This window comes from Erpetoichthys calabaricus, chromosome 10 (genome assembly GCF_900747795.2).
Source record: "Erpetoichthys calabaricus chromosome 10, fErpCal1.3, whole genome shotgun sequence".
NCBI classification, from domain to species: Eukaryota; Metazoa; Chordata; class Cladistia; order Polypteriformes; family Polypteridae; genus Erpetoichthys; species Erpetoichthys calabaricus.
Window position 1 is genome coordinate 144,993,986 of NC_041403.2, and position 27,913 is coordinate 145,021,898.

General features: G+C 40.4%; 1 protein-coding gene across 1 annotated transcript in view; it reads left to right on the forward strand.

The window, feature by feature from the left end:
- The first annotated feature begins 1,160 nt into the window (after nucleotides 1–1,160).
- The window catches only part of rspo4 (R-spondin 4), a 182,054-nt gene continuing 155,301 nt past the window's right edge, over nucleotides 1,161–27,913 (forward strand). Inside the window, exon 1 of the mRNA XM_028810517.2 lies at nucleotides 1,161–1,469. Within this exon, the coding sequence (XP_028666350.2) occupies nucleotides 1,349–1,469 (121 nt within the window). The 5' untranslated portion in view covers nucleotides 1,161–1,348. The remainder of the gene's footprint in view (nucleotides 1,470–27,913) is intronic.

Here is a 27,913-nt window from a genome sequence, read left to right on the forward strand (position 1 = left end):
CTCTTAAAAGTTTCATTTAGATTGTTATAATATCGAGTTATGTTAGCGTTCGTCTGTGAGAGATATGTATATATCTTTTTGTTGATCCCGTATAGAATATAGCCTATCTGGTGTAATAAAGGAAAACCTGGGCAGTTGACTGAACGCTCCTGCACACACACACAATGTGTGTGTGTGTGTGTGTGTATATAGATATATATATATATATATATATATATATATATATATATATATATATATATATATATATATTATATATATATATATATATATATATATATATGCTTATAATTAAAATATAAGGTTCCGCTACTTTACAGGCTACACAATAATCTACAGGCTCTCTCAGTTTCATAGCCGCAGAGTTTGCATTAAAAATGTTTGTCTCCCAAGCACAACTCAATTTTTCCGATTCCTTACAATCTGCAGATCACCCCAAACAGATACTCTCTCTCGTCTCTTTGACGTAATCTCCTGGATTTTTGTTGTGTGGACTCGGTCCTGTGTCCCAGTTGACTTTCTCTGCCTGGATCTTCGCTCTTTCTCATTTTAACATTCGCGGAGCACAACACCATCGCTGCCAAAAAAATCAGAATTGCTTCCTAGCATCAGTTCGCGAATATACGTGCATTTTAAGAAAGTGATACTCCTAATATCCTATCCGTATCTCCGCTGTATGAATTGATCACACGAGCGTAGCGTATTTAGAAGAAAGGCCCCATCTATACACAGCAACAACATGAAAGACGTCAATAAGTCGCGGGCAAAGTTGGAGCCTTCATGTATATATAGGCCTATATATATATATATATTACTGCCCATAGCATTACTACTGTAGCATATACATTCTTCTTGAAGTAATTATTCACGTTTGAAATTGCAATATATCAAATCCAGCCTTGAACATCTGTCATCCGTAACACACATGTCGCTTTGAAAAAACAGTTTTTAAATTGTGCAGGCTTTCTGTGTGATTGTTGGAAGACGAGCTTCTGTCATAATTAGTTCATCAGTTCATTAAGCTGTTTTCAGCCCCGTCGATACAAAAGTCAGCCCCAGCCCATAACTTTAATAATAAAATGCAGTTCCCCTCTTAGGATGTAATTGCAACCCTTACGTGTAAGAATGTAGGATACGCGGGCAAAGCAGAGCTTCAAGTCGATGTGCCAATACTCACGGGACGAATCGGGCCGCTCCGTGTCTCGCCGGACAGGACGGGGTTAAGAACTCTGTGATGTCAGCGCGCCTGTTATAAGACCTGGGCTGCGCCGCTGCCCAGCGACCCCTTCCTCCGCATCAAAGAGCACAGGGGGCTGCACTCCAGGACCCAAGCCCCACTCTGGTTCTCATGTGCTCTCCTGTGTCTTGTGCCGACTCGCCCTTCGCACAGATGCATTGGAGGCTCTTTGCACTTCTGCTCCTTAGGAACTGCGCCTACCCAGCGATTCCGACTACTCGAAAGCTGAACGGTGAGTACAACTACGGAGGTGGGATACTGATCTGCCTACCTTCTTTGGAGAATGGAGGAATGAGATAGGTGGGTGAAAGCTTCGAACTGTTTCCTCACCTGGACATGTCATTCATCGCACAGGCTCTCGGTTACTGTCTATTTGGATAGTTAACATTGATTTATATTTAAATGTACCTCTTTTTCGTACGTAATGTTTGAATCAATGCTAATCTTTATTTGATACTGACAGTTACTTAACATCTGGCTTGTTGACTGCAAAGTGCGATCTTGAGAAGCAAATATTATTTCAGGGATGCGAATGTTCGATCCCTGGCTGAACTGCAGTGCGGCGCGAAGCCCAGCCTAACTATTTAGTGTAGTGTTTGGGATACCTTAAATAGAAGATAAGAATGGGAATAAAGAGGAATAGAAGAAGATATCCTAATAAAATAACATGAAGAAATAATAACGGACATAATTAAGGTTAAAAGATCTCTGCGCTGGATAGAAGTTAGCGCGAAGGATATTTAACCAGATCTCATTTTATACAGACATTCGAGATATCAGAGAAATTGGGATTTTTTTTACAGTGACTTTGCCGTTTGTGTAATGTTCTTCGCTGACGTTTGGGTACGTGCGCAATACATTATATCATAAAATTTATCATAAGATATATAATCATAAAGGCAAATAGACACAAGAGAGACATCGTTGGTGATGTTCAATGTTTCCACTGGAACCATAAGCTGCTTTTCAGGATGATATCTTAAATGCAGCACGTACTAGATCTTGACTGTAATATTACTTATTTTTGAGCTGCTGGTGGTGCCAGCCAGATTAATTTCCAGGCCCATTCCCCCTTCTTCTACATGTGTTGTTCTCTTGGTACTCTGGTTTATCCCCCTACATTCCAAAGACCTGTCCTGTTAGTTTAACTGGCATCTCTAAACTGGCCTAGTTTGAGAGAGTGTGGGGGTGTGTGAGGGTGCCCATTGATTGAATTGGATTGATATTTATTGATCTGTGTCTTAACACGCTTTTTATTTGGTAATGGTATATTGCTTTTTTGAATTTTGATTTCTTAATAAAATGCTCATTGTAAAGGAAGAATATTATGTAAATTTAATGAGCATCCTAACAGCAATTATTTGTTGAATGTTGAACCTTTTTGTAATCAACAAACTTAAAAGGTGTTTTGCACATATAGAGTTTTGTTATGTTTTCTAACTCAGATATACAATTTAGAGACACCTGGTATGTTGTAAATATTTGCTTAGTAGTGTTTTTTATAATTTGATGACAGGCAGTTTAAGTGACTTACTCAGTGTGACACTGCCAGTATGGGGTCCTCATGCTCTTATGTGTATATTATCAGCCTTGTTTTCATTTGTCCCACATCCCAGACACTTGTTAGGTGACTTGGTATCTGTAAATTGGCTTAATGTACTGTGCAAGTTTGCTGTGTGATGGACTGGCATCCTATGGTTGACTCAAGCTTTGTGCCAAGTGTTGTTTTTGTAAGCATACAAAGGAAATTAAGGATCAGGTGGTTTACAGGTTCTATAAATTAAAAGATATGCAAACCTTAAACATTGAGTTTTCAACAACATTTAAGAACATCAAGTATTGTATAATCTGTAAAGGAACCTTTTAAGTGAAATACAAGGCATTATGTTAGATGGGCAGAGGTTCAGGACGCTTTGGAGTTCAGTGCTTTTGAATGGCCTCTGAATGTATTATGACCTCAATGTATTTGTTATGATTATTATTGTACCATTAATTGTTCATTTTTAGACATGTCGTAGAGTTTTGAATGAGTAAAACAAAATGCCAAGATGAGGAGGTGCTGAAATTCATAACATAGCACAGCATAACACTTTCGAACCTGCTCAGAGCTGTTAGAACCTAAATAGACAGCACTGGGTGCAAGGCAAGAACCAGTCCTAGAGAGGGAGAGCAAGATGTTTGCACACATCTGCACATGACTGCCAATAAACCCAATCTGCATGTCTTTGGGGTGTAGGTAGAAAATCGGATCACCAGGAGAAAAACCTACTGAGACTTGGTAAGCAAGTGCCAGCTCCACATGGCACAGTTTGGGATCGGAATCTTGGATAATGGGTGCACGAGACAGCATTAGTGATTATTTCGCCACCATGCTGCCTTCAGAAATTCATATATAAGAGAGTCCGAATAAGCGTAAGTTGGCCTAATTGAGGGTGTTCATAAGAAATAAGTTCCATAATAAACAAGAATAGTTGCATTCAATATTTGAAAATTTCAAATATGTGATTCAGTTTAAACATTTAAAGTCTACATAATGTCGATTGTAATAGAAATTTGTCAATTTGGACCCTCTGATAGAAAGTCCGTAGAAGGTCTGGATCCCTAGTAAATGATCAAAAATAACATATTTGTAATCACCGACCTTAGTAAAGGATTAAAAAAAACATATTTGTAATCACTGATCTTGAAATATCTTAAATGATAGTCCACATGCTTATGTTTAAAATCTAACATTTGTAACCTTCTGGGAGTTAGAGGGCTTGGACCACCGGTAAAGAATCCCATATCAAAAATATCACATTTGTGACCAGCAACTTCAAAATAGCATAAAACAACACTCCACATACCTATATTAGTGATCCCCGTTATTTCAAAGTTTTATGAGACGGAGTAACGTTGACGGTGACGTTGGTATTTCATTCAGGGGTGAACTTCTGGGGTCGGTTAATGTGGAATGCCCAACTTCAAGTTTCTGATCATTTTTGCAGAAGACACATATTGATTTACCTTTTTGTCATCAGAGTGTACTTTCTTCCACAAAATACAGCCGAAAAATAGCATAAAAAGGAGGATTTTTCAGGTCTAGAGGGCCTGCAGTAGTGGAGAACTAAATAAAACTTGATGTTTTATAAGTAGATATCAAGTGAGTCAAACAGTATATCATGTAGGAGTTTTTGCTCGTATTCAGTGAGTCAGAATTGATATTAAAGCGTTCAGAAGTAATTCTTGTGGATGTATTGCATAAACTCTAATACCTGTTGAATCCAATTCATTTTGCATGGAAGGCAAAGTTTATCCCAGCAGTAACAGGCGCAAGGCAGCACAGAACCTGACTGAAAATTTAATGGAATCTAATTTAAAATGCTAAAGTGGTCTTTTGTGTCCTGATGAGCCTTAACTGGGTTACGTTGTAAGCAGCTGCAGTTGGAAGCTTTTTTAGATTGCAGCAGTCCATCTCTAGATGTTCATTTTGTTTTGTAGCTGTTCGTTTGATTTTGTCCAAAGACAGAAATAATGCCAGGGTCACTCTTAACCGAGAGGAATATTTAGCATGAGTGCAACTTCTTGCTTTATATCACATCCCTGTTAAATAAGATCTTGCAGGAGTAAGATCTCAAAATGTTAGTGTGTTTCTACAGTAAATTCTTACAATAGGAAAGAGTTACTGTTTTGCCATGTCACAAGTAAAAGTGGCCCACACAGCAGACTATGGATTTGTAAATATTTTTATTATATTCACTATACCTGATGATAATTTAATTTTATTTACCAATTTTACACTAAAATGAGTAGTTCCCTGGTTGGTACCAGAGTACTTTAGTTTATAACTGCATGGTAATTAGTACTAGACTCTAATTTACTACAACCTTAAAATTGAATTAAATGCGATGAGTAAATAGATTTATGCTTAATGTTCATGCTGTGTTTTAAGGCATGGATTAACCTTATACTGCCAGTTAAGAAACCTTCTATTTTCAGGCCCTGTTAAGGGACGCTGGAGAGATAGCTGACATTTTGCTAGGTTAGTTTTGAGAAACAGGTGGTTAAATTATTCTCAATGAACTTCTGACAAAGACGGCTTATTTCACCCTCACACTGACACTCTGCTCACTAGACAATGCCAGCCCGTTCATTTAGTATTTTCATTTTGAATTTTTAAGCAGAGGCGTCGCTTGTCCTCTCTCAGAATGGGGATTCACAGCCACTCTTGGTAGAACAGAGCTCAATGTAATAACCCATCCTGGCTGGGATACCACACACTCACTTACTTTAAAATCACCAATTCATGCAACATAAATGTCTTCGTGATGTGTGGTAAATGTCACGCCAACATGGAAAAAAGCAGCAAACTCCAAATAGACTACGGCTGCAGCAAAAGTTTAAAGTCGGAGGTTGCATCTCTAACCATTGCACCACTGTGTTGCCCATGTGATGCCATACTCACAAAGCTATTCATGAGTTGCGTGAGAGAGTAGACTTATATTCGTAGCATACTGACCGCAGCCGACAGAGATGGCGCCACATACGACTCTTCTCCTCATTCCTTTCCAGTTTCGGATTCCTTTTGTGTGATGGCTGCTTGTCCTTCCCAAATCCCCTCTCAGATAGACAGATAGATAATACTTTATTAAATAGGTCATAATGCAATAATATATTTGATAAATGGGTGGGCCACCTAAAATTATCGCCCGTTCTGTGTTTACTGTTGCCGACATAGACCCAGGTGTCCCATAACCTTGAACAGGTAAAAGAGTGGATAGACTGACATTTTAAAATTTCCAGCTGTGTATATTTGTGAGGTTAATTCTTGATGTGCATTTTAGAACTTGCGTGAGAATACAGCGCTGTGAGAGCCTGTGTGTTTTTCCGTGTGCACATGCCTGAGAAATTGAAAATTGCTCCACCTCATCAACAAGCATCATTTCCAATGACTTCATTTGATATCCTGCTGCTGGGAAATTTTCAAACAATTGACAGTAAAATCTTCATTTTATGATGTTGCTGGGAGACTTGCAATAAATAAAATAGACAGATGCATCTGAAAGGGAATTGCAGTAAGAATGCAGACCAGCCAGAGGCGATGTTCTCAACTAAAAGTAGTGTGCTGCCGGGCTCACTTTTCTTTCTCATTTTGTGTCTATAATATCAAGTGAAAGAATAACCTGATGGCAGTGTTAATGTAATGCTTTCTAGAATATTCATAGTTGTACTCGTTCTGTAGCATAAACTCTCTATAAACTCTCAATTTGGATTTGTATAGATGTATTTTGTATGGGGATCGTTTGATGGGGTTGGTATTGGCTTCAGTTTTTTAAGATAGAGGAGATGGCATCATTTAGAGAGAGAGAGAGAGAGAGGGAAACCCATACTCTTAATTGAACAGCCAAGTTACCCAGTGTTAGTTGACAGGAGTCGTAGGAAGATGATTAATGAAACAACTGCAAAGGTTAGATCAGAATTGAAGTGTCTGCATTATGGATAGGCCAAGATGGACTGGAAGAAAGCATGCAAGTTACCCTCAAAATGACAAAAAAAACAAAAAAGTTACTTTGAACACTTAATGTTTCTTTCAGTAAAGGAGTGATCAAGGGTGAAGTTCCACCAGTGCTTGCCTATCACCAAAGGATAGACTCTCTTGTTATGAACTGGAGAGTCTCAAAGCACAGTAGAATTCCAAAAATATTCAGTATGTCCACTAGAGGGGGTATAACCATTAGAACCCAGTAGTCACACAAATGAAAACAAAGAATCCTCTTTCATAAAATCCCTATGTGCGTCCAGGTGTCCGTGTGTGTGTGTCTTCTGGTGAAGTGCGCATGTGCGGGGCACGGTGTGATGCGCGATATTACTGTCAGAGAAAGTTACAGGCGTTTTATGGAAATACAAACCAGTATTACTGCGAGAGGAAATTAAAGGTACACAATACAGCGATGCATATTACAGCCACATACAAGCCAGTATTACTGTCAGAGGAAATTAAAGGCATATTACCGACGCGCATGCCTGTATTACCACCAGAGAAAATTAAAGGTATATTACGGAAGTACAAGCCAGCGGACATACAAGACAGTATTACTGCCACAGAAAATTAAAGACGCACAATACACGGCGGCAGCCCACGAAGAACGGTCAGCTCAGCAAGTAAACATCAACAAAAGAAAGGCTGAAAGAAAGAAAAATACGACCAACAAAAAGAGATCAAAGTCCCTTGCCATTTAATATAGACTGTTCCTACTAATGTTTATGCACTACTGTTCTAGCGCCCGTTATTGTAACGGGCTTAATGACTAGTCTTTATAAATAAATATATATATTTTTTTTAAATAATAAAAGTTTAACAAGACGCTCCAAAGAGCACAAAACCACAGAAGGCAATGCCTTCGCAATAGACAATCCCAAAAAAATCACAGTCATAATCAGGGCTGTGGAGTCTGAGTCGGAGTTGGGGACAATTTTGGGTACCTGGAATCGGGGTCGAAGTCGGCAAAAATGTACCGACTCTGACTCCTAATAAATTTAATTTGTAATGAAAAAAAAATACAGCAAGTTCAAATGTCCCATTTCGCAAACAATAGTCGTAATCAAGTACTTCTCTGGTGTAAGAATAACGCCCAGTGCATAGTTGTGTTACTACTAGTGTGCAGTTCATCTGAGCTATTATACAACCTGACATTCACATATTGCAATCTGGATTATGGTACATTACAAAAAGCATTTTCACTTTATTTCAGATATAATGTGTTTAACAAGTTCATTTGAGTGTAAACAAGTATAATGATGTAGGTTATAGGTGTGTGCTATGGCCTGATATGTGTTCAGGGGGTCTTGTCTTTTGTTTAAACTGGCCAATATGGTAGAGAGTCAGCTTCCTACCCAGTAGGTCTGTGGTTAAATGACGTGTATGTTGCCTTCCTTCAATCAACATGGAAAATACATTAGCATATTAAATACAGAGGAGTCAGAGTCAGAGTCAGAAGTACCAGAGACTAAGGAGTCGAAGTCAAATGATTTATCTACTGACTCCACAGCCCTTGTCATAATATGAATTCCTAGAGACAGTCAAAAAAAAAGCAAAATGGTCACAAATAGTCAGAAGATAAATAAAATAAAAAAAGTAATAGACACAGGAGAACTTAACTATGAGCGTATTCAGTTAACGGCAAGGAATTGTGGGTTTTCCTTAGCCTTTATCGAGCTATTGGCAGTAACCTGACCTGATGGGAAGGTGGCCCAAACTCTTGGGGGACTACCCACAAAACAGAAAGAACACAACAGAATACATGGTGACATAGAGAAACTAGATCAACACCGTTAACATAAAATTTGGACAAAATAAACATAAAAACAGCGCTTGAACCATAGCTAGGGATGAAACACAACATCTGTAGATTTCTTAAAACCAAGCCACCAGTAGAATATAAATGCTGCTATCTAACCTAAAAGTATTGAAAAATAGATCAGGGAGAAAGTGATTTTGTGTTTTGGAGGTGAGTATGTGGGGATGCCACTCCTCTGGATAGATGAATACAAAATGCTGTGAAAGTTCTGCCCGTTGTGGAGTTTGTAGCATGACTGGCTGTTTTGATACTGTCAAATTTCTTCTATTAATTAGCATTAGAGGTTTTTTTTGTGCCCACGATGTATGTAAACTCTTAGCATTGACTAGTTATTGGTTAAAATGTGGTAGAAGTTTTGTCAAACCTTTGCGCAAACAAGGAATTAAACTGTATGTAGCTTCAGTGGACCGCCTTCATTTTCTGTTTGGATAGTCGTTCAGTTACTAGATCATTTGCAGATTTCTTTAGATGCTTCACACGCCAATACATGGCGTCTCTCATTTGTGCGGCAGGGGCAGAAACATTTTTGGCGATGTCTCCTCTCCACAGAAACAGGAGAATAAAAAGGCTTACCAACAAATGTTTTCTGATCTTTCGTGAGGAATGCTGTTTTGAAACTTGACTTCAGGGTTTTTAACGGCATCTACTACTTCAACGAAAAAATAAAAATTCAGATCCTGTAGTACAGCCCGTCAAAGTTCCTTGAAATTCCATCTTCTAGGATGCCAATCCATCATACATACCCAGTCAGTTTTTTTGATATGAGTTCAGCTCAGTTTAGGAAAAACATGCAAACTCCACACAGAGTGCAATCCGATTAAGAGTTTGGCCAAGTACTGTAAGCTAGCACAATTTTCACAATTCTCTTGACAAATGAAAAAAAAACTTATTTTACATTTCCAATAGTTGGAGACATGTGTTTGAAGTACAAGCAGAATGCTTACATAAGGGAAATTTAACTGAGCTGGAAGAAGTACCTATTGCATAATATATTGTCTAAAATGAGGGGTGGAGACGTAATATTTATATTTCTGAGCAAAAATTCAGCACAGTAAATTACTAGATAAACAAGTATTTGATGTCATCACAAAAAATATTCTTGATAAACTGTTCAATTGACGCCACTGTCAAATTCATTCCATACATGACGCCTGTCTTGTTTCTCTTTTAAGAGTATACTGTATGTGCCACAAGTGAAATATTTTGCTTGCATCGCCTAAAGTCATTTTCGGATACCAATGAATCTGGTCTAAAATTTGTCCTGCACGCCAGGACTAAGTACACACAGTAGCGACCTTCTGGTGATTCACTCGTCTAACTGTCAGGCTCAGTATTTTGTTTTGCAGCTGAAAGAAAGCTTGAGAGTTGCGGCCTGGTAGCAGATATGTTTCAACTAAATCTGAACATTTTTCCAAGAGACCGTGCTAGTGAAATCCTTCTGTTTGACAGTGGAGCCGCAGTGTTTTCTTACGCTTCGGGAGCTGCCATGATAAACACTGATGGAGCAGGGAACAGGGCATGTTAGTAATGGTAGAAGAAAATCATTCTTCATGGTTATTTCAGGATGTTTGGCATATAAGACAAAGCCCGGGGCCATTTGTGTCAACCCTGTTCTTTTCTTTTTTTTATGGCGAATTGAGGCCATTTGCTTTCCAGTGCCTGCTTGTACGCAGATGGGCATTTCATAGCAGCATTTGCTTAACTTTCAATGATGGATGTATGACTGTATATGTATGAGGTGCTTATTTTTATTTTTGTAAATTAAGCAATTGGCTTAAGATACACTTTGTTTTGTGCTGTTGCATCATAACTTCTTGATTCCTGGACTGGTCAGTAAAGACTACACACAATACTCTTGAATTTCTTCTTTGCCTGTTATAAGTGATTTTGGGTGTGTGTGAAAATTATTCTGGTTTTGGATCAGTGGTAGACTGCCTCAACACCTTTTCCTCTAACACCAGATAATCCAAGAAGTTTATTCAGAAAATGAATAGATGATGGCAACACATTTCATTTTTTTTTACTTTTATTCTATTGAATATATGCAGTATTTGATTCAGTGAAATGTCTTATGGTGCTGCACGCCATTAATGCTACAGTACACAAAATAGACTGATTCTTTAGCATCTGAAATGACCCATAAGTTTATAAAAAGGAAAATTCAATCAAGTTGTAATCTAGAAAATCCAATTAGAAAAAGAACACCATTGTACTGGGACATCCACGTGTGCCAACTCTCTCGTTCCAGAAAGGGATGGCCATAGGGTGAATTTCTTCATTGATGTGCCTCATGAAAACGTTTGTTTGAAGACATATGGGAGATTAAAATGAAAGTCATTGGGAATTGATTCAAGTCTTCATTGGGAGGTTGCTGGTGTGATGACGTGTGGTTTGGATTACAAGTGAGGTGAATGCTGACACCCCTTTAGCTGTTAGGGTATCGCACACCTATTGGAAGGTCTTATTGTGGTTGTTTTTGTTTTGTGTGTGTGAGCTGTAACATCTACTAAATGAACTTAAAATGGATTCCTTTAGTTTTATTCACCGACTGGACTGAATTCTTTCGACTGTGAGACGGTGACAGGGTGCCACCCTTTTGATTATGCAAAGAGAAAGAGACTAGGCAAGGGGAGCAAAGTTTGTAAGCCATCCGTCAAATATTTCACTTTACTTCACTTAAATTGTCTTAAACATAACTCTATTAGCTGCAAACCCTAAATATGCTTTGTTTAATGCCAGACTGTTTTCTTTTAATTGTTTTTATAATTGTAGGCTCGTTTGTGCCAGTGATGTTATATTGGCCTTATTTCATTGATTTGTTTTGAATGTCTAATGGGTGAATTGCTAAAAGGAGATTGGCTCTGTTTCCTCTCAGCTGTGGGTAACTTTTGAGATGTTTGTACTGAAGTCAGAGCACCAGGAGGCCAAATGGGTCCTGACACGCAGGAGGAAACCACATTTGCAGCAGAAGCAAATTCGTACAAGTGAAGGACTACCAGGCACGTGTTGGCATTCCTCAAAGCAATGGGGCAAACAGCATTACTGACCTGTCGTGGGCAGGTTGCTTCCAATTCTTTTTAATCTTTTTGCAATGTATTATATGAGACGATGTGTTGGGTGAACTGCATTATTGTGCCACATTCACTGAATTATCATGTGTAAGTTTAAATACGTATTTATCGAAATACCTCATAACAGTGTGTGCTCTGAAAGTTGCTATACAAATACAATGAATACTTTATTAAATTAGTTTGCTAAATGAGTTTGAAAAGTCCACACACATTAGTATTTTATTGATTGTTCCCGTTGTTTTCATACTGATAGGCCAAGAAATATCGGCTGTCAAGTTTATGTTTTAACCCTTATTTTTTTCCTGACTAGGGTGTATTATCTAGGTAGTTGTTTGTATTTTCTCTGTTTGTTCAACCTGTTGGACACATTGTCACGTCTAATGTATTGCTGCAATCCTATTTAGGGCTAGTTCTCCTTTGTACCTATCGCAACTGCAAAAGAATAAATAAGTAAATGATCTGAGACTGGAATAATGCCATGAAAGCATTAATATCAAAATAAATGGGCAAATAATAAATCTTCTGACTTCACGGGCTCTGACTAACAGATAAAAGTCCTTAAATAAGTGATGTTGTGTCTACAATAGTTGTCCAACTCAATCGAATGTCAACGTACTTCTTTTTCTTACCCTGAATATCTTCTCTGAGAAGTACCTGGCCTCTCTTCTCCTGACTACAAGCTCAGTGGCCTCCTGCTGAGAGACCCCTCTAAACCCAAGCCTATAAGTGGTTTTGGGGTCCTCTCAGAAATATACAGTCTTGCCCATGGATGAGAGACACCAGGTCATTGTGCCCTCATGTGGAATCTGCTTTCCCTGCAAGCCCACAGCAGTCAATCTACAGGTATACCAGGGGTCGCCAACACTTTGCTTGCGAGCTACCGGTAGCTTGCAACTCCTTTCCAAGTAGCTCGCTAAAGGGTTAATGAATCCTACATAAATTTGAAAACTTGATTAGTCAAATTAGGGGTGGGCGACCTTTCCAAAAAATCATATCACGTTCCACAATCTGAATTGCAATCTATCTTTTCAATGTGTCATACACTTAAGAGAATATCTGGACTCAAACTCATCAAGACCTAAGTAACATTTTATTTTAAATACGAGGGTTGTCTGGGTTCCGCGCGGAATTTTATCGTTTGTCGAGTGTCAGCCTGTCGAAACCTGTTCTGCTGTGTAGAGGGATTATTCAAGTGGTTGCATGTTTTTGTTCAGATGTTTTGCTCCCTCTCTTCCTTCAGAATGAACACGAGAAGCAAACGAACTGAGAGTGCGGAGCCGGTGCTAGCGGCGAAGCTCCCGACTCTGTGCGTACGTGACTTTCGAGTGATGATTTTTTACGACTTTTCTGATGGTTTAATCCGCTCGGTGAAACGCACCATGTTTGCCATCTTTTTCAACATCGATGGCATTGTCGCGTCAATTCCGCTGATGGAGAGGAAAACTGTGACCTCTGAGTGGTACACCACTCAGTGCCTGCCTGACGTTTTTTCTGCGATGGCTAGAGGCCGGTCCAAGAACTTGCGAAGGCACTTTTTGCATCATGACAATGCGCCAGCCCACACGGCTAATGCGATGAAGCATTTCATTGAAGACAGTGGTGTCAACGTTTTGAACCCGCCACCCTACTCGCCTGATCTTGCACCATGTGACTTTTGGCTCTTCCCGAAGGTGACAGAACCCCTGTCGAGGCCACAACTTCGAAACTCAAGAGGAACTGATTACAGCTGTCAAAGGACAGCTGGACAACCTCCCAAAGACAACCTTTCGCGAGTGTTTTGCGGCGTGGGTCAGAAGAGCCCAAAAGTACATTGATGTTGGCGGTGAATACTTGGAAAAAGTTTAAAAAGGATCGAAGTACATGAGAAAAATAGAAAAAAAAAATCCTTGGCTACTTATTTCGAGTGATTCCGCGCGGAACCCAGACAACCCTCGTATCAAACAAAGTTTAATTCAATTGTTTTCTCGTTCGCTAGCTAAGCGGAGTTAAGGAACACGCCCTGAAGCTGGTGAGTGAGTGAGGAAGGCCCCCCCACCCCGGCCCGCTGCGTCTTTTTTGGTTAGGAGCAAAAAAATCGGTACTGCAAGCGAACTATGATGCATAGCGAAATGAGAGAAGTTGCAAAGTCAACCGGAATATTCAAGCAAATTCTAGAAAGAAACCCAATCTAAATCTGGTAAGTAATTCTCTTGTGAAAAGCGGACAGACATACAGATATACAGACATTGTATTTTATATATTATATATTAGTAAACCTTCAAAATAATGTGCAGTTAAAGTCTCAACAGCATTCTCAGCATTTTTGGAGCTTAGCAGAGCCAGATAAGTATAAGAATCTTCACCAAGCAGCTGTGAAAATGTCTGCTTTGTTTAGGTCTCCATACCTCTGTGAGTCGGCTTTTTCTAACATGAATGTCATGAAATCAAAGTTCAGAACAAGACTGACAGACGAACATTTCAGTGACTCCAGAAGAGTGAACCTAAGTGGCTCCACTCCACCAGACACCTGACTCTCTTGTTGACTCCATGCAGTGCCAGTCATCTGACTAACTCAAAAATACATCACACATGCAACTGGACGTGTGAATAAAGTGACACAGTGACATGGAAGAAAATGACAAATAGATGAAGAATATCTGTGTGCTTGGAATCACATTGTTTTGTTTTGACAGCATTCATGTTTTAATTCAATAGTGTGAGATACACTAGAAAATGCATACAGACATACAAAACGCACTTGCAGGTCAACTAAATATTTTTTGTGATGTTTTAATGCAAAATATGTGTTGTGGACACCAACATTTTGTACAGTAAATGTTCAGGCAAAACAAGCTTATTTAGTTTGCTTGGGTTGAAATAAGCTATGAGAATAAACGTTAGAAAGCATGAGTAGCTCTCTGCCATTTTCATTTTGTAAAAGTAGCTCTCAGGGGAAAAAAGGTTGGAGACCCCTGGGCTATCGTATATAGCAGGGTCTTCAGCACAATGTAACACTACCTACTTGCCACAGCTGGGTTGACCCTCACATTCTTTTCAGAAATACTGTTACTTTTTTTTGTTCTTTAATGTATTTTTAAAGAAAAAAGTTATCATTAATTGTAAATTACCTTTGTAATCACTCATATATACAGTCTGTTATGTTAGTAAGTTAATGAACTGCTGATTAAATAATGAGTACCCAATACACAAATATTTTTATTAAAATGGAATTTAGCTTTGCAGTGTTTGGTGGCACTTCTGTGATGGCTCAGACGTAAACCTCGGTATCCTAAAAAATCTGATCCGTTGACTAAGGTGTCCGCACAGGCAGCTGTCTTTGTCAGTCTCATTCCTTGCTTAAACACATATTTTCCTGGATAATTAGAATGTTCCCCTTGTAAATTTAATGCACCACTAGAAATTTAGTACAGTTCATTTTATGTTTTAGAGTAACTGTCCAGATGCAAAATTTATATTCACGCCATGCTTTTCAGTAGCGTTGTGCTAGGTCTTCTGCATATTACAGCTTGCTATTTTACTTTCTAACAATGTTCGGAAGTGTGTTGTTGTATAGTAAATTGTCATCGACATCTTATTCCATTCACAAGGGTTAAACTTTCACCACAGCCATACTTTAATGTATAAAATGGTACATTCCCACAGTTTAATTCTGTTCCATTTGCTGTTATGTGAATGATTTATAGATTTGGCCTCAAAGCCCCAAGAGTTTAGGCCATATAAACTACAAGGGAAAATGTCTGCTTTTACCGCTGAACAAAATTAGACATCCATTCTCAATTCATGTGTAGTAGTTTTTCTGGTAAGCATAATTTAGCACACACATTATAACGTACTGGATTATGCACTTATAATAACAGATGGATTTATGTTGTAAGGCCTAAAAAGGACTAACAGGTTTACTTTTTGTTTTTCTCCAAAGCAAGCCAAACTGCTTAATGCACTAATGAATACAGTATACCTGCCTTAACCAGGAAGCGGCTCTCCCCCAGTCTAAGTGTCTGATGGAGTGGGTCCATAGTTTGCATATTTGATGCCCACTGAATCCCAATAGTATTGCTCTGTTATACTGGTTACACTCTGTAGTCCACCGCCATATCCAGCAAAACACTTCCCATAATGCAAATTGATGTCAGCAACAGAGTTGGGAGGGCAGTCCTGCCCATAGCAAGGATCTTCTGTTCTGATCCAAACAGCTGTTTTCCAGGCTAAGCTTTGTTTAAATGGGACATCAAATCTTTATTACCAGTTTATTGGATTTTTTTATTTATTTTTTTTTTGCTGTTGACATGCCTAACAAAATTATATATGGGTTTGTTACTTTGTTGGCAAAAACATCCATTTAAACTGTCATTGTGCTTGTAAAAATGCCACATGTTCTACTTTTTGCAAGTGTGGTTTTATCGATTATTATTAAATAATGAGAGCAGGGAAATGAGGACAGTGATGGTGAGAGGCCTGACATTCCTGGGTATGATTAAGTGAGGGTAGGCAATACTTGGGTGGCGTGGTCAGTAGTACGCCTATTTTTCAGCTGTAGGTACTTAAAATTCCAATCTGTTAATTTCCTATGTGTAGTGTGCAAGTTCTTCCCACATCCTAAAGGTGTGTTATGTTAATTTTGATTAGAATTAGCAGTATATTGTACTGACAAAGATACTGGACCTTAAACGACAAGGTTGCTGGTTTACTTCAGACTGTAAGTGTCTGTGTAAAGAATATCTGTGAACATCTGCCATGTGTTCTGATGTTGCAAGTCTCTTTGGAAAAAAGGTGCCAGCAAAACCTACAATAATAACTGACAGCTGGGAGTGAATATTAGTGTTGTAACAAAGGCGCTATATAGGCACCCGGCCCGACACAGATGGACACAGAGGCACATATAAACAAACAAGACTTTTATTTTTCTTCACCCGTGGACACACGTCTTCCCCGTGACCCACAGGCAATACACAGTCCACAAGCACAATTACCACAACACCAACAGTTTCTCCCTTTTACCACCACTCCTCCTCAAGCTTCGTCTCCTTCCTCCCAACTCTGGCTCCCCGAGTGGTGGTGGCTGGCCCTTTTTACATCCCACCTGGAAGCGTTCCAGGTGCTTGACCACCTGGTCCTAATTGCCCTTCCGGGTGGGGCTGAAGATACGTCCAGCTGGGCTGCTGACTCCATACAGCTCCCCCTAGCGGCCATCCGAGCCCCCAACCAGGCTGTGGAGGACTCCATCTCCCATGGAGCCATGCGAGAAGTTGGGGGATAACTGTCCACCAGGGAGGCTGCCACCAAGCGTCCCGGGGGAGGTATTTAGCTACCCATGGTTGCTCTCCCGGAACAGATGCAGAAGGAGCGTCCCTGCAGAGCATGGAACCCGGCTGTCCGCCACAGTGTGCATCCTGCCCAGAGTTGGTTTCTCATTTTGCTTATGATACTATGTTCCTTCTTCCTGTGACCTTAAGCTAGATTAAATGGATTCAAAATAAAAAAAGTCAAATGAAGGAGTCCCATGGAGAAAACCACCATGAAAGATAATTTTTGAAATGTGGCCCAACAGTGAAACTATATTTTCTTGTTTTAATTCACGCAAGGAATATTTTAACTATCTCAATGAAGGTTTGGAAATGACTATGCAAAGGACTGCAATATTGTTGTGACTATAAGTTAAATAGCAGCCAGTGTTCAATACATAGACTAATGCAGATGAAAGGGAGCCTATGGCAAGACAATTATTGAAGTGGGAGTCCGATGTATACAGTTTGCCATTTTCGTCGCTGCACTGGAAGATTTTTCACGATCGGATGAAGTAATTTTCCATCTGTCCATCAGCTTCCTTTCATCTGTAATGTCACGTAAATTGTCATTAAAGAAAGCTAAGTTATTTTCTTTTAGGTGATTTCTTACTGCCATATCATTATGGGAGGGATATCGCCATTTTACATTACAGTACACCCCCAATATTTGCAGGGGTTACGTTCCTAGAGCACTCGCAAATTGTGAAAAACCGCAACTTTTGGATGTGGGTAAAAAATGCCTTTTAAATGCCTATTTTTATAGTTTAAACCCTAAATACAGTATGCCCCCAAAGCACTTTAATTTTGCTGCAAACTCAGGTTAATACATTAATACATTACCTAAAAACAGAAAATAAAGGTAAACCCGTATACTGCACAGTACTGTACTGCTATGTCTCCCACGGTGCTAGAATGTAAAATATCGATGTTACCACTATACGTACTGTAATTCATGCAAACACGTTTTCTTTGGCATGCGCTGTCGTTTTCTTTGTTATAAATAGAATCCATCCATCCATTTTCCAACCCGCTGAATCCGAAAACAGGGTCACGGGGGTATGCCGGAGCCAATCCCAGCCAACACAGGGCACAAGGCAGGAACCAATCCCGGGCAGGGTGCCAACCCACCACAGGACACACACAAACACACCCACACACCAAGCACACACTAGGGCCAATTTAGAATCGCCAATCCACCTGACCTGTATATCTTTGGACTGTGGGAGGAAACTGGAGCGCCCGGAGGAAACCCACGCAGACACGGGGAGAACATGTAAACTCCACGCAGGGAGGACCCGGGAAGCGAACCCGGGTCTCCTAACTGCGAGGCAGCAGCGCTACCACTGTGCCACCGTGCCGCCCCATAAACAGAATAAATACATAATAATTTAATTTAATTAAAATACAGTAAAATGTACAGGTTCTCACCAATGATGAATGATATTGATGATGATGATGAAATAGCTGTGCAGTACGATGCAGAGGATTTAAAACTCCTCGGGTGGTGCCTCTTCTTCAGGCGCTTCAGGAAGAGTCGTATCTTTGGACGGGTCTGGTGGGGTTTCGTGCTGGCTTTTCTTTATAGGTTTCAGGAATATTGTGATGGGAAGTTGCTAAATTGTCTCCTGTAGCGAACTGCTGCTACAATTTCGGTGCTTTCTCACGGATGATGTTACCGTCCAAGAGGATGTTTTTCTTCCTGCAGTTAGTGATCCACAATGCCAAGGCAGATTTCATCCTGACGATATTGTTATTCCTTACGATTGTTACCTTTTTGGCACTATCACAGAAACTTACAGATACGGTACTCCAGATCATTGCTTCATTCTTCTTTATGTAGCATGCGATGCTTTCATTAATGCCATAGTGGCACGCTATTGCAGCATAACTTTTTAGTTCCCGGAGCAAATCCAGTAGTTCAGCCATCTCCTGGAGTGTTTTAAACTTCTTTTGGTGCTTAGGCTCAGTGCCAGAAGCCTTAGAAGGTGCAGGGCATTTCGGCGATATCTTGTGCATTTAAGAATAACAAAATGAATACAATAACAAAATGGAAAACACGAGGACACTCAGCTGGAGACGCGTCACAGGGCAGCAGTCAATCAGCAGCAAGGAGAAATGAATAACACTCGCGGATTGGCTACTTTCACCATCCCAAACCGTGTTTCCCTCAGCGGTTGCTTCCTGTTCTCTCTACAGCATAGTATTGCCACGTAAAAAGCCATAAAAATTGCAGAGGATATTTGCACTTTCCTCTAACAATTAATAGTTAGGTTCTAAGGAAAAATCCGCGAACGACTGAGTCCGCGAACCCTTCGTGGGGGTCTACTGTATATCTATATAGTTTCGGGTTACTTAAAACGCCGCAATTACAAAAGATCTTATTCCAACCAGGGAGCTAGTGCCCCCTGCTGGATAGAAAGCATTACTCGTGTAATGAAAGAAAGAAATATTACGCATAACATTCTGTCTAATCTAATGTAGGGTCACAGGAAGGTGGAACCTACCCAGGGCATAATGTGGGGACAAACCCTGGACAGAGCTGACATACTCTCACTTAGAATGACCAATTGCCCTAACACGTGTTTGGGAAGCAAAATATTTTTCTATGAGAGAAAAACATGATTTAAGCAAATGGTCAAAGAGGGAAGTATTTGGATATTTATACCAGTACGACAAGGAGAAAGAAACAGAGAGAAATGTATTTAAAAATGAAAGTTTCAAGCACTTTGTGCAAAAATGTTCCTTTTAACTGATCTTCATCCAAGCAATATGAGATACAGATCTGCACAACTATGAGACCGTAGTGCAGCAGCTTTAAATTGCCCAGACATCAAGGAAATACATGGCTCAGTATTAAAAATAATAAAAGCAGTGAATGACTGGGGCACAAAGTGGTCCATCAAACTCATGTTCATCACTGCTTTCAGTGCTGATGCTCTGTCTTGGTGGGTGGTGATTTAGGGGCGCTCATGGAACACTGATTTGATCAAAACAGTGCTTTTCAAACTGATAAGATTTTTTCCGAAGAGTAAGGCTAATCACTTTTAAAAGGAAAAAAAAAAAATGGCTCAGACATATGTAGTTCCCGTAAAATGAAATGTATTTTATTGCAACAGTGAGAGCACTCCACACATGTATCCAGACACAAAAAATATCAACCAAGACTGTGTCACATTGTCACATAATAATGGAACTACAAAAAAGGTGATAAAAATAAGAATACTAAAGGGAAAAAAAAATTAAACTTCTGCCTTACCAAATCCAAGTGCTCTCTACCAGTTTTTGGTGTCTGTGCACGTCTTACTTGGTTCCAATAATTCCATTATTATTATATTCTATTATTATAGTGTATTTTGAATGATGACTTTCTTCAAATACATGTTTGAGATCAGGATATGTAATGGCTGTTCACAGGTGGCATTTACATTTAATGTACCAACAGGGTAAGTGTCCTGCTCAGGATCACACAGTCAGGAAGAAATATGAATTGAAACGGCAAACTTGTACTCTAAATGCCAGGACATTTTAGCTTGTATAGTTTCCTACCCAGTTGCAAATCTGCTTGTGTAAATCAATCAGTGCTTAATATTTCTGTATATAGTTCCTATTAAATAAAAGATCATTACATTAACAGTAAAATCGGCAAATGTGAATTTCCATTCAGTCTCAGCCCTGTTTGGTGTTAAAACTGGCTAATGGTCACACAGTGCTTCGAGGAAGCAATTTAAGCTGTGAACACTTTTCGGTTTCGTGCCTTACTCCTTTGCCTCTTGCCTTGATGTGTGACACAGTATCAATACATTAATTTTACAATACAAATTAAAACTGTGACAGAAGAAGTGAATCTTCTTTTCTCCCAGATGTGTATGTATGTGTTAGCCTAACTGGTCACTCCATATTGGCACCTGTCACTTGCAACGCAACAGACTGGTATTCAGGGGCTAAACGCTGTTCAGATAGACTTCCTGTGACTCTGAACCGAGTTAAGCACATTAGAGCATGTCATGTTGCATAATGGTAACTGTTGTCATAAGTTAAAGCAGTAAGAGCAATGAAAAAAAAAAAAGATTTGAGGCAGTTGTTAGCTGAGTTTCTTATTATGCATGATGCCTTTTGTGGTGGACACCACCTCCACCACCAATAGAGCACAACTTATCTTTAGTGCAAGAGCAGGCTGATTTACAGTATTCACGGGTTGGCATTGAGGTTTCAAATTCAGCTCTACCTTACGTTGCCTTTAACGAATAAAATGTTTAAAAGAAAAATAGAAGTCACATGCTCTCCAATAGGCATTAAGTAGGAAAAATAACATTATTCTTAAAAACAAGAATGTCATAACAGTCTTTTGGCACGCTTTCAGCCTCAACATTATGAAAGTTCTGGTCTTTATTACAAGGCTTAATTTTCCAGACTCTTCTCAAATGTTACTTTTCTTTGTCTTTAATTACTAGACTTTTAAGGCTTCTTTATTGTAAACTTTACATCCTGCCAAAAAAGGGCAATAGAGTGTGTGCATACTGTGTAATATATTGTTAAGCTATATGCGTTGTAGCAGATAAGCCCTCGATCCACCTCTTGAACCCTCAGGTACCACTCCAAACACGAAGTAAAAGCACAAGACTCTTTTATTTTCTTCTTGTATAGTGCACCAAGCACCCTCCACTCCACACTATTCATATAACAAATCACCAATACAATACACTCTCCTCCTCGCCCAGACACTTCGCCCTCCTACCTCCCAGCTCAGCTCAATGTCTGGGCTTACCCATAATCCTTTTATACACCCTGACCCGGAGGTGTTCCTGTCCAACAGTCCACAGTTCCTTATTCCTTCCGGGTCAGGGTAAACAGTCCTTTTCTTCAACCCGGGAGCACGTCGTTTCTTCCTGTCACGTGACCATGACGTACTCCCGGGTTATAGGGCACATAAGAGCCCACGAGCCCCCCTACAGCGACGCCTGGTGGCCCCCAAGGTATCCAGCAGGGCTGCGTATAAAAACTACATAGTCCATGAGGCTCTGCTGGAACTCGGGGCACGTCCACGCTGTCCGGAGAGCTCCTCCTGGCGGCCTGGGGGTGAGGGCCGGAGTAAGAAGCCGGCAATCCATCACAGCGTCTAACAATGTTGCTAGAAATCTGAGGTACATCATCACCTGCACAGCAAAAGTTTGCCATTCTGTTCACTGTTTTCTCCAAGCTTTATCCCTACAACAACTTTTCCCATTTCACTTTTCATGTCTCATTAATAGCTTACATTATGTTCTTATACATGAAAGATATTTACCAGTTGGGAAGGACAAGGAGAAAGGTGGCATGAGACATGGGTTGTGTTGTGCAGGGTGCAGAGGGAACAAAAGACTTTTCCTGCGTTGCAAACACAAAGCATCACTTTGTTCCATTGTGGGTAGGCAGGACCCTGGAGTGATGGTCACTACAGGTTGTGTCCTGAAAACTGCTCCAAAGCCAGCAAAGAGATAAGGGATAGGGCAATGGTAGTAGTCCAGTGCAAGGCCTGGCAGACAGATGGTAACAGGTGTACCCTATTGCCCAATAGCAAGGGTAAACAGGTCAGAAACTGCCATGGAGATACAGTAATCTAGTGATTTCTGACATAGATATGCTCCACTATGACCTGGCAGCTTTTGACGTTGCAAGGAATTCTGGGACTTGGTGCAGTCAGTCACAATCAAATTGTTTTTACTTGCAATGAATACTTTGTAGAGGTCACTCATCCTAACCTACACACCTTTGAGACCAAAGCCTGGGACAATCATGTGAAGTAGCTGGAGGAACCCAGTTGGGTTGCGAAAAGTATCCAGGCTGGGATTTGAACCCAGTCCTCCTGTAGAGGTAAGGCAGCAGCACTAACCATTGTTGAACCAGACTAGCAAAGGCCACCCAATTAAGGTATCTATCTTACTAAACCACAGTTAATATATGCACGGCGGACGCACTGAGGCGCATGCGCACTGCGGCCTTGGCGCCCGCCCCAGAGTCCAGAGTCAAACGCAGCGGCTTTCCAAAACTCGGCGGCTTCCCAGAGTCAGTAGGTTGCGCCCGAACAACACAACCTCTGAGTTCCCAAACAACACAACCTGTACAGTCAAACGCAGCGGCTTCCCAAAACACGGCAGATTCCCAGAGTCAGTAGGTGGTGCCCCAAACAACACCACCTGTAAACTAGACTTGCTCTAATCCACTGTGCCAGTAATGTAGATCACATAACGGTCATTCAGTTTGGCACCCGCCCCAGAGTCCAGAGTCAAACGCAGCGGTGTCCCAAAACGTGGCGGCTTCCCAGAGTCAGTAGATGGCTCCCAAATAACACAACGTAATGCGCCGTGGCACCCGCCCCAGAGTCAAACGCAGCAGCTTACCAAAACTCAGCAGTTTCCCAGAGTCAGTACGTGGTGCCCAAACAACACAACCTGTGAGCTACACTTGCTCTAATCCACTGTGACAGTAATATGGATCACATAACGGTCACAGACTCTAACCCAGCGGCTTCCCAGACTCAGTGGCTGGCACACGATCACCACAACCTGTAAACTAAACTTGCTGTGCTCCACTCTGCCAGCAGTCGGTGTCAGCAAAGACAACGGAATCACATCTCCACAAAATGAAACCGCTTTAGTACAGATATGCTTATGTAATTAAATTACATTTACCCAGACGCACCCACCCTCCATGATATGTCATCCATCCAGATATCGGATAGAACAGACACTGATTGCCATTCTTGGATTTCCGATTCGCTAGCGAATCACGGGCTTGCTTGTTATTTAGAAAGCCTAGTTTTGTTTGAAGAAGCCAGATGCACCGTGAGGGTTTGTTGGTTTGGGTTATCTCTGCATTTTATAAGAAAGTTTGGCCAGCGTTCTTTCATGCTCACTAGTCTCCTTTTGTGATATACTATAGTTGTCTGTGCACATCTTCCAAAGAGGGCTTCACATCTTGACTGCTTTTGCTTCTTCTTTCAAAGAATTCATTTGTTATTGTTTTTATCTATTTATTTATTTATTTTTATTCTTGCTCTTTTTGGTACAGCAAAAGCTAATAACAGTTCCTTGGTTTTGCTAATGTTAAGTTGCAGATAACTCTCTTTGCACCAAGAAAAGAAAAACTTCTCCACCTGTCTCCTGTACTCTGTCTCATCCCCTTTATCAACACACCCAATAAGTGCATAATCATTTGAGAATGTCTGCAAGTGACATAACCTGGTGTTATATTTGTAGTCAGAGGTGTACAGAGTGAAGAGAAAAGGAAACAGGACTGGTCCTTGTGGTGCTCCAGTGTTCCTCACATCCACATCAGAGACACCACATTTCAGTTTCACAATCTGCGCTCTGCCCGACCGATAGTCCATTATCCAGGACACCCTAGTCTCATCCACCTGCATATCTCTGAGTTTACCCCTTAACAGGGATTGCTGGATGGTATTGAAGGCGCTGAAGAAATCAAAAAACATTATCCTCATGGTGCTGCCAGTTTTGCCCAGGTGAGAATAAACCTTGTGGAGCACAGATAGTTAATGGTATTTTCCACTCCGATCTTTGTCAGATAGGAAAATTGCAGTGGGTCCAGGTGGTCTGCCACAGGAGAACTCATATAGTCCAGGACTAGTATCTCAAAGATCTTCATAATGTGAGACGTAAGCACCACGGGTCTGAAGTTATTAGAGGAAGAGGTGCCTGCCTTCTTTGGCACAGGAACAATGTAGGGTGTTTTCCAGTGAATCGTTAGGGACAAATTGAACAGGCGACAGTGGACACCACAAAGTTAGTCAGCACAGACCTTAAGAACTCCAGGACTAACTCCATCTGGTCCCACAGCTTTTCCTGTATGTAGCTTCCTTATTTGTCTCTTTACTTGGTCTTCAGTTATGGACAGTCCACACTGATGGTCAGAGGTGGACTTGTCACTAGCCATTCCAGTTGATGTGATAGGTACACCTACAGCTACAAAAAAGACATCTAAGGAAGGCTTAACCATACATATTGTACTTTTCCCAGACATTAAACATTGTTTTAACTATCATATGTATGATTTGAAAACATGCACTTAGTGAGGGAAAATCATGTGAAAGCAGAGGTTCACTTTGCATAAAAATAATACATAGAACAGGTGGCATTTGAGTAGGAAACTATTTTGTAACCAAAATTTTATTGACCCAGAATAGGATAAAACAATGGGGTTGAAAGTATCCTGCCGAGAAATGGACAGGTGATTTATTTACTGAGGTAAATTGGGAGAAGCTCATAAAAAATGAAACCCAATAAACCTAGTTATGAAATTCTAATAAGAGACAAAAATCAAAGTGGTGAAAACTTGCAAAGAGGTCAAATCAAAGTAAACTTAAAGAGAAGAAAAATAACAATAGGTTCCTTTTAAGTATTTTTTCCATTATTTAGGAAGTTTGTATACACAGATCAGATAATGAAAGGATCCCCCCCCCCCCCCCCCCCCATCTGACCTTTTATCTGGTCATGCTAATTACCCACAGGTCATGACCCTTAAAACCACACCCCTAGCAACAACACCATACACAGCTTTCAAAATGGCGGCGATAGAAAGACATAAAAAATTCAAGATGTAGAAAGTACCAAATGAATTCATACAAAGTCTAAACATGACAGTTACTATCTGTTAAATACACGCATATGTTGAGGTATGGATAACCACAGAAGTGTCATACAAATGTTTCATCTCACATATTCTCTGAAACAGTATGTGACTGCTTCTCCAGCAGGGAGGCCAGGATATCTTGAGCCTTTAGAAGTCAGTGTAACTAGGGTCCCAAAATGTCCTATACTTGAACATTCCAGAAAAAGGAACAGAAACACAGCATGCAGGGAATGGTTCTAGTTTCACAAAAGCCTCCCTGGAGCTGAGTGTGGTTGGCAATATCTTGGTGGAAGTTGGTATTAGACAGGCCTACCTTGTTTCACAGGTTCTCTTGAACATTTCGCTGTGCAGTCATAATGCTCCAGACAAGCAGCTGTCATAGGTAATGGTGTCCCACTACCACTTATAGCAGTGTACCGTCTGAGAATATTATCTACAATACAAAGTATTTAGGAGGTAGCTCTAAGGAAAAAGTGGGACTGATTGTTGAATATTTAGGAATGAACCTTCACCAGTTCAGGCTATTTGCACCTATTATCTCTCCAGGGTAAGTCATCAGTAGTGAGTAGTTAGTGGCAGCCGTTGGTGCTGCGAGTTGTCAGCTTGTGATTTAAGGCATAACCTGGATATCTGTGAAGAACATTATATCTCTGTATATGACAGAAAGAATTGACATGGTTGTTTTAATGTCTTGCAACACAATTCTCTTTTCTCACAAGTTCTGTGAGTCTCAGAGACACTTCCCAGTGAGCATCCAACCTTCCTAAAATGATTACCACCAGAATCATTCTACTTTCGCATCCCTGCTGTCAACGTGTGCAGGGAGCTGACCAGCATTCTTCAGAGGGTCGTTGCTTTTGCCCCTGTCAAATTGACATAATTTTTCATTAGAGTAAGAGATATATCATTGAGGAATTGTCAGTCTGCTATGAACTAGTCTAGTTATTGCTTTTAAGAGCTAGCACAGTCATGCCCTACTAGTGGCAGATGTGAGCATAACAGACATGCAAAGTGAATTAAAACCATGTCAGCTTTCAGGCAAGCTGGACCACACTATTTTGGTTTTTGGTGTTGCTTATGAAGGACTACTCTACTCTTACGTAACCTCTTAGAGGTTCTCAAGACCGTTCTGTAAGTAGACTCTTAGCACTTTTGTATGTGGGTTACCCCAGGTCTACCTTGGATGGATTTAAGAATGGTCTGAGTTTTTTTCACAATGGAAACTTTCCATAGTCACCCTCCTTTTAACTCTTTGAGGGCTGAATATTTTTTCCAAAAAACTCAGTTTTCTGGAAAGCACACATAGCAATGGTTAACACATAAATCAACAAAAAATGTCTGTTGTCTGGTGCATGTTTGGCGTCTCTGGCGGCAGTCGCTGTGCAGGGACACCTCGATGGTCAGTAGGAATGCATGGTGGGCTGGCTGCCTGGCTGTCTTCGCACAGCAGGTGGGTGGCGTTCGCAGTGTGACACAATCTGGTTTGTACCTCTTGTCATCATAAGTGGCGGTCCTCCCAGGCGAACGCTACACGAAAGTGTTCATCCCCACGATCAACTGAGGATCGATCAGACAATGCTGGTACCTCACTCTCGTTTTTGATATCCATCTCCAGGTTGGAGTCCGACAAGTCAGAGTCCTATTCAACGAAATTACGTGAAACGTCCATGGAGTATTCTGCTTTGCACATTTGCTTTGGTCTCTCGCCAGATGTCAATGCCATTTTAGAGGTTGTTTGCTCTTCGCTACTCACCCACGCATAGGTATTCAAGGTTAAATTGACAAAGCTATGTAATTGTCCTTTTAGCAAAAAGAGTTGAACTAAAATGTAAGGGCGAGTTTTGTTGCAGTTTACAGCTGAGTACCGTCCTCTACCCCTGAATTTTGACAGAAGTCGAAATCAGCCCTGGAAGAGTTAAAGCAAAACCATTCACTTTGTAGGAGTCCAATTAGTTGTTTTTATAATCGCAAAACTTGACTGTTTTCAGTTGTTTTGCTATTTAAAAGAATCTGTACCATTTAATAGGTGCAGCAATATTGTTTGATATTGGGGTTAACAGGTAGTATGTCTTTTGCCATTCGCACGTTTGGTTGGTTGACTTTTGCATTTGGGAAAAATCTAATTGAAAGCATCATGTCAGGAGGAGTAGGATCTGCAAAAAGTGCCAGGGATGACTGAAACACAGGGAACAGCTTTCAAAAAGAGTTCTATTTCCCTAAACGTTGTTTCAATTATTTGGTCACATAATTATGTTCTGTTTCTGGCATGCAACTTTAGCACTAGTAACAATTGAGTTATTACAGCAGAATGTAGTATAATTTGCTGCAGCTGCAGTAATTGACTAAACAAAATTATTC